The sequence below is a fragment of the Crocuta crocuta genome, unplaced genomic scaffold (assembly GCF_008692635.1).
Source record: "Crocuta crocuta isolate KB4526 unplaced genomic scaffold, BGI_CrCroc_1.0 scaffold149, whole genome shotgun sequence".
NCBI classification, from domain to species: Eukaryota; Metazoa; Chordata; class Mammalia; order Carnivora; family Hyaenidae; genus Crocuta; species Crocuta crocuta.
The window spans coordinates 4,503,938-4,511,799 of record NW_027551561.1 but is presented as its reverse complement, the minus strand read 5'-3'; the positions used below and the strand labels follow the sequence as shown (position 1 = coordinate 4,511,799).

Below are 7,862 nucleotides of genomic sequence, written 5' to 3'. Positions count from 1 at the left end.
GCGGAGAGAGAGAGAGAGAGAGAGAGAGAGAGAGAGAGAGCAGGGCAGACACCGGCATTAAACGCAGAGAATAAAGACACAGAGGGAGGGAGCAAAAGGAGCCAGCGGCAGCACCCTGGCAAAGTGGCAGCGAGAGCATCGGAGGAAATGAAGCAAAATAATTTGCGTCAGTGAAAATAGCTTCATGGAGAATGTCATGTAAATTAGACCATTGTTCTATTTCATCACTTTTCCCCCTCTAAAACGTTTAGTTCAATTTATTTCATTGTCAACTACCTGGAGCCTTGTGCCACGCCGTGGTGAACGGCGGCGGGGCGGGGAAGGCGGCATTATCTGCAATAACAAAATGTTGTTTGGCTGAATAAATTAAGCCAATTAGAGGGGGCCGCTAGGTGCTCGTGGTGAGGGGCTGGACTTGGGAAGGGGCCTCAGGGGAGCTGGAGAAGGAGGGGGATTGCTTTTTTGAAGCAGCCTGCCGCCTGGGTCTGGGAGGGGTTAGAGAAGGGTGTGTGCCCTGGCGGGCATCGGGGTGGCTCTGAGCTGGGGAGAAAGCGGGAGGTGGAGGGAACCAGCGTCAAGGAGGCGTTGGGGCAGAGGACAGAGGCTCTTCCTCCCCGCTGCCACGCTGGCCGGGAAGTGAGGGACGAGGGACGTGGAGCCCTGGATTCCAGGGGTAGCTGTCTGTGTGATCAGAAGACTGTGGCCTTGGCTGGACAACAGGGAATGAGCTCCCCCAGGGGATGGGTGTGAGCAGGAAGCAGGGGGGGAGGTGGTGAGGGGACACAGGGAAAAGATCAGAGGAGGGAGAGAGCGGGCGGGGAGAGACGGAAATGGAGCTCTGATGGGGAGAGTCAGGGCGCCAGCGTCTTTGCTGCTTCCCAGTAAGACGTCAGAGGCCCAAGGCAGCCCTGTCCAGGGCCTTCGGATCGAGGATCTCCTTATGCCACGCTCCAGTCCTGATTCCAGGGCCCAAACTTTCGGGGAGTTCAACCAACATTTGTCAAATGAGTAAGTGGGGATGAAGTTAAACCCACAGCAAACCAAAGCCCCGAGCCTGGTAGGAGAACACCGCTTGGGAAAAACAAGGGTGCCACAGACCCTCACTAAGAAGATGCTGAGCATCCTGGCTCGTCGCACACGGTGGGGGCATGCCTGGGCCCCTCAGAGGCACGCCGGGCAAGAGATGCCGGTCGCAGGAGCCCTGGCCTCTTTGGGATCCAGGGTACCGCTCAGCTATCCCTGGGGCACGACGTGGCTTCTCCCAGCTCAAGGCCGCACGCTCACCTGGAACTTTTCAAGCTGCCGTCGTCGGAAGCTGCCTTGGAAGGCCCCTTGTTTTTCGACAACCATGACTTGACCCCGTCGACCCGGTCCTCCAGCTCGGAGTCCACGTCTGAGTCTCCCTCACTGTGGGATGAGGAGCAAACAGGTAGGGAAGGCCAGGGGGAGGGAGTGATCACCCACTGCCCAGTGGGGAGCACTGGCATGGCGGCGGGTTTGTCTCGGGCAGGGTGGGATGCGGGGTGACATGCACATCAGTGAGTCAGGGAGGGGAATGGGAGAGGTTAGACGGGGCACACCATTCACAAGGACCCTGCCCCACTCAGCAGGCCACACTGTAGGACGGCCCCCAGGAAGACCCGAGGGGCACGGAGGCACCTCCTGTTCTACTTTCTGTGACAGGCTGCTATTCAGCCAAATAAATCCAATGGGGATGGCAGGGAACCCATCCATTGATCAGTTACAGCTAAATGGCTCTTGGTTAAGAAGAGAGGATTCATAGGCTCTATGGCCACTCCCGGAGGCCCGTTCTGTTTCTTGTCTGCGCCCTCCCATAAATGTGGCTACAGCTGCTGCCATTTTCTGTGCCTTCGCTCTGAGAGCTGGGCCGCTGGCCGTGGGTCAGAGAAGACAGGGCATTGTTAGGCCTTCGGGTTAGCTTGAACCAGAGGCCCCTCGGCTGATGGCTGCGCTGACTGAGCACCACAGGCCGGATCCCAGCCCCACCCTGTGACTTCCCTGGCCCTTAAGAAACCAAGGAGGACAAGGAGGGGGCATCAGCACTTCCCGAGGTGCCGGCACAGCTTCGGGATTCAGACTGCATGCTGGAGATCCACTTGAGCCCCAAGAGTCCCAGACAACGGCTCTGTCTCCTCTCCCCTCCTCCCCAGCTCCTGCTCCCTAGTTCTGCTTTCTGGCCAAGCCGGTCTGAGCCTTCTCTACTGGCAGAAAAGCCCAAAGGAGTCAGATTCTGAGGCTGGAGTCATGGTGACTCCTTCCCAAAGCAGTGGGGGCTTAGAGACTGCTTCTGAGTGAGAATGCTTCTAGAATTCTGCAAAATGTCTGCTCACCACCTTCCCCTGCTATGGATATGCTAGGATTTCTCCTCGATATAAATTTCCTTTCATCTGTGTCAACAGGGGCGGCCCCATTCCTGAATTATATTCTTGAATAAATAGCCACACAGGCGTGTGTGGGCGAGCATGTGTGTACACACACACACACACACACCCCAGAAACCACCAGGTTCTGTTCTGGGGACCATGAGAGAGCATGACCCATTGAGAAGGGAACAAAGAGGCATATTTTATGGACTTCCGTCAAATACAGAATTATAACAAAGACGAGGCCGGCTGATGCCCTGGGTAAACAGGAGTTTAGCAGACAGCCCCAAAACCACTAATGCAAGCCCCGTGCCTGTCCGAGCCTGGCAGATTTACTATGGTGCACGGGGCCCACGGAACGCCAATACCACCTGATTTATACACCCGTGCAAAAAACCTCCTTCTCTAGCTTCAGAGCCTGTAATTTATCACCACCGTTCATAACCATATTGATTGCCTTTAGAAAGGAGGCGCTGTATGCATCGCAAAATCTATGTCTACATGTTAAAAGTGTTTCTGTATAAATCTCCCTTAATACCGCACTGTTTACTGCTTTCATTAAGGTTATGGCAATAACAACTGTATCTCTAAGTATATCGAAACATTATTTTTCTGCCCGCCTTAGCACACTCACTCGCTCACCCGCTCGATAACTTGGGAGCCGGGGCCCAGAGCTGCCGAGGACGGAGCCACACTGCCTCTGCCATTGGCGAGACTGTGGCTAGGACTGCACACCCCAGTGCGCCTGCGTGAGTGCACACCGGGGCGTGTGCGTGTGTGTGCGCACGCGCGTGCGTGCACACGTGCCCATGCCTGGAAACGGTTTAGAATGTGATCTTAAATGCGCATTTTATCAGCCCTGAAGCCCCTGCAGCCCAAGGATGGCAGGGCTGGAACACACAGGGGACAGACGGTCGTGGACCCAGAATACGAATTTCCCTCCTCACATTCAGAGCAGCAAACGGGTTGAGAAGCTGGCCCGGCTGCCCTCACCTTCCCCTTTGTCTCAAGCACATAGATGATGCTTAGGTTCTTTTTCTTAAATAATCAGGCCCGTAAACAAACTCCAGGGGCAGGCGGGCTCAGGGGGCAGTTGAAATTTTAAATGGTCGGAATTAAACCTCGAGTCAAATACAATTTATGTCCAGGCTCACGTGCTATTAGTTAACTGGGAGCCGAATCGCGGGGGAACAAACAAACGGAGACAGAATGGCGGGGGATATTAATTGTGTGTGACAACCGGGCTCCAGCGGCCCTCTATCACTGCTACACACTATTACATTTATCATTAGCTCTCACGGAGTCCTTTGCGCTGCCGCCAGCCCATCCTGGCCAGGGGAGGAGGCCTGCCAGGCAAGAGGGAGTAGGGGGAGGAAATCCAATGCCACGCTAAAAAAACAACCTCCAAACAAACAGCCCTGACGAACTGGACCGAGGATCAGTCTGATCCGCCCGAAGGCCTGCGCATCTCACCCCCGCCGTCCAGCTCCCACCCAGAAAGGAGGAATGGAGGACAGGGTGGATATGCTGGGCTCCCTGCCACCTCCCAGCGCAAATGCCTGGGGCCTCCCTGTGCCCGAGGCGCCCGCCAGGAGTAAAGTAAACACATCTGGCTGCGTTCCCTCCCCCTGCCACGGCGGAGTGCCTGTGATTAACTGCCTGGATGCCTTCTCCCAAGGAGTAACTGCTAGATGCCGCTGACCTTGTACCTTTGTCTGCCACAAGTAGGTGGTTGGGCCTTTCCAAATGAAACATACCCGCTTCTTTTGGGCAGCTCAGGCTCCAAAGGAGCCCCAGGATATGGAAAAACCCAGCCCAAACAGACTTCTCCCTGGAGAAATAGGCCAGGAGGCTTGGTTTCTGAGGAAGGAGAGGGCTGATGCTCAGGAAGGCAGACTGGGCGTCACCGAATGAGGCTGAGCTGTCTTTTCTGACGGGGCCCCCGTCCTGCGCACCAAGGGCACGAGGGCCTGCCTGCACCTTCCCGGGGTAGCGTGCCTCATCGCCTGCCCTCCACCTCGGATGCAGGGCCCAGCCCCTCGCCCTGCCTCCGCTTCGGACAGAGTCAGCGGTGTTAGCGTGAGACTAGCTTGGAAAGTGTGCGAGAGGCCGTGTCCGCGTGCTGCATGCAGTGGGGACCCTGGGGGGAAGCCAGTGTTAGGGGCAGTTAGACACCACAGAGGGAGAGGCAGAGAGCGCCTGCGCTCCAGTCCTCACGGTTTATTCTTTCTTTTCTGATACTTTGTCACCATGTCCTGCAAACTAGAAACAGAAAGAAAATGGTGGGCATGGGGGACAGAAGAAGAAGAAGATTGAAAAACCAGTGGGCAAACCAAGGTGGACCTCTCAGCCAAGGGGGACGTCCCCGGCAAGAGATGGCTCTGATTGGCTGAGACCAGCTGGGGGCTGGGGTGAGGGACGGCGTGTCCTCAGAGGGAGGTCTAGGCCACTCTGGGGCACTTCTTCTCTGCCCCCAAGGAGCAGGCTCCCCATGTGGGCCCAACCTACTTGCAGGATGGGACAGCAGTGCTCAAGCGGGAAGGGGGCAGGTCTGGGGATGGGGGTGGGGTCTGCCCAAGGCAGNGGTCTACCTGCCTTGTGACTTCCTCCTCAGCCTAGGACTATAAATCTCTCTCTCCTAAACCATTCCCTGCGTGGGTTTTACGAGAGAAAATCTCTGGCATGGTAACAAGGCACCATGGGCCTTAAATCTCTGCTTTCCCCAGAGTAGGGCAGGCGCCATCGGAAATGCAGCTAAACGGGGGAATAACTCACTGCGAACAGGCAGAGCTGCAGAGCCAGGTTCCCGGGAGGCCCAAGGAGGAAGGATAGGGAAGAAGAGGGAGGGCATCTCACCCAGGCAGCACCGGCCCTGCCCTCAATCATGACAGGACAGGGTCCATGCCGGGGTCTGGCGACGGGGGAAAGGGGGGCTGGTGGCTCAGGGGCAGGGAGACAGAGACTGCCGCTGTTCTACCTCGTGGCCTGCTCCCGGGGTGGTCAGAGGGCCTCAGCGCGGGCCGCCGCTGCCACGGAGGCCCCCTCACCTGGTGATGAGGTCCTCATTCTCGTCGCTCTCCATCTCATCCTCGATGGCAGCCTGCAGGTCCCCAATGCGCTTGAATGCCAGCTTGAGATCGGCCTGCAGGCTCTGGTTAGCAGCCTCCAGGCTCTCCAGATCCATCTCCTAGGAGGGAGAGTGGGTGGTTGACCTCACAGGAGGGCCAGTCTCTCACTCGGCTGCTCACGAAGCCCGCTCCAATTCCCTCCCAGCGGGGCAGGAGGCCCCTGCGAGCCTTGGCTAGCCCGAGGGAGGCCTGGGCACCGCCCCTGGGCCTCTGGCCTGGCTTCGGCACCTGTTCCTCTTCCTTGCGACAATCTACACTTCCGGTTTCTTTGTGGCCGGCCCCCACCCCCCGCCTAGGGGAGGTGTGCACCCAGTGGCTACCCAGAGCCCTGCCTGCTCGGGGCCCTGTGGGTTGGGGCACGTTACCAGTTCGTGCTTCTTGCGGCTCGCCTCGGCCTCCTTCCTGGCCAGCTCGCCCATCTCCTCCTTGGTGTCCCGGAGCTGCCGCTGGAGCCTCTTGTTCTGCTCCTTCTCCCGGTTCTCGGCTGCGGCGCGCTGATCCCGCTCCTCGGTCAGCTTTTCCATGTTCTCTTTGAGCCGGCTGGCCAGGCTCTGGACAGGGGGGTGGGGAAGAGAGGCCCACCAGCTAGTCAGAGACAGGGGTGCAGCTTGCACGGGACTCCAGAGTCAGGAGGCCTGGGGTCCGGCTCTGGCACCACCACTCATGGCTAGGCCTGCTAGGTGGGCAGGAATTAAAGCCCTCTGAAGAGGCTTCCTTTATCTTTTTAAAAATTAATTAATTAATTAATTAATTAATTAAGAGAGAGAGTAAGTAGGGAAGGAGCCAAAAGAAAGAGAGACAGAATCCCTAGCAGGTTCCACACTGTCAGCTCAGAGCCCAACATGGGGCTGGATCCCACGAATCGTGAGATAACCTGAGCCGAAGTCGGATGCTTAACTGACTAAGCCACTGAGGTATGCCTCCCGCCCCTCCCCTGCCCCGGGTCTTTTCAAGATTAAATAAGGTAAAGTATGTGAAGGGACTGGGGACATAAAAGGTGCTATCATCATCATCATCATCATGACCAAGGTCAGAGGAGCCCTCCGGCTACAGCCTGGGCCTGTCCACACTGACCATGTGTGGGGCCTCCGCAGTCAGCAGGGCTTCCCCTCAGAGACTCTGAACCCAGCAGCTCCAAAAGCTAGATCCTGTGCTTGGAGGTAAATGGTTTATCGAGAGTTCCTGGATTAGGAGACTAAAGAGTCATCAGATTCTAAGCACAAAGCCATCCCTCTAAGCCTGATGAATCTCTTCCTCCAGAAACTTGAATACACCGTTCCCTCCCAGGTCATAGGACGTTGCGCAAGGAATGGCCTGGAAGTTGCCGCAGAGTATGAGGGAAGAACCTTCTCCTTCTTCTGGTTCTACTGCTGACTGGCCGTGGGGCCTCCACCTCTGGGCCCCCAGCCTCTGTGTCTCTACAATAACAGCACTAGACTATATGACTTCTAATTTTTTAAAAGTGTTTATTTGTTTTTGAGAGAGGGAGAGAGAGAGAGAGACAGCGTGAGAGCGAGCAGGGGAGGGGCAGAAGAGAGGGAGACACAAAACCGGAAGCTGACTCCAGGCTCTGAGCTGTCAGCACAGAGCCTGACGCAGGGCTCGAACCCATGAACTGTGAGATCATGACCCGAGCCAAAGTCGGACGCTTAACTGACTGAGCCACCCAGGCGCCCCTAGACTATGTGATTCCTAAAGGCCATTTGTGTTTAACATTCTGTGTGTCTAAACTACAAGACTGCCTTTCTGAGCAGAAGGGAAACAGAGAGAGAGCTGAGGAAAGGGACTGAGGAGACAAGTACACAGATCTGCCCCAGAGCCACTGGATGGCTTCTTCTGCTCCTTGATAGCTTTGTGGCTTTAGGCAACCTACTTAGCCCTTCCTGTATGCAAAATGGGGGTCAAAATATTACCGACTGTCCTGAGGTTGGGGTGTGTGGAAGAGGGACATTCCCGAGTCTCCCCTAACTCTCCCTAGCTCTCCTGAGGACCGTGACCTTGTCTTGGGAGCTTCGGCCATATTCCCTTCCCGGGTCAAGGGTACTAACGCCCTCTCAGTGCTCACTGCCAGCTCCAGAGTCACCCGTTTCCAGCCCTCCCCTGGTGCCCGCTTCACCGACTGAGGCGGCAGGGACGCTCCGCTGCACACACACCCATGAACACAGTTCTCACGGAGAACGGCGGGTGCTTCAACACGTCTACAAGCTGGAGCGGGAGGAGGAGAACTTAAAAATAGGGCAAGAGGAGTGTTCACCCGGAGACAAGTCTGCCTGATTCTTCCTACCTGCCCTACCGGGGAGGGTGGGGCTGGGCACGCTGGCTTCTGGAGCCTGGAGCAGAGAGGCCTGGA

The 7,862-nt window shown here is 56.7% G+C and overlaps 1 protein-coding gene across 5 annotated transcripts in view; it reads right to left on the bottom strand.

Annotated features, from left to right (window-relative positions):
- MYO18A (myosin XVIIIA) overlaps positions 1–7,862 on the bottom strand; it is an 85,782-nt gene that overhangs the window by 7,397 nt on the left and 70,523 nt on the right. For 3 of the 5 annotated variants that reach the window (XM_077749910.1, XM_077749911.1, XM_077749914.1), the window contains 4 exons: positions 5,878–6,063; positions 5,432–5,571; positions 4,602–4,646; positions 1,285–1,407 (listed from right to left, as the gene is read on the bottom strand). In XM_077749910.1, coding sequence (XP_077606036.1) covers positions 1,285–1,407; positions 4,602–4,646; positions 5,432–5,571; positions 5,878–6,063 — 494 coding nt within the window. The remainder of the gene's footprint in view (positions 1–1,284; positions 1,408–4,601; positions 4,647–5,431; positions 5,572–5,877; positions 6,064–7,862) is intronic. The other 2 variants (XM_077749912.1, XM_077749913.1) reach the window with 1 other exon arrangement.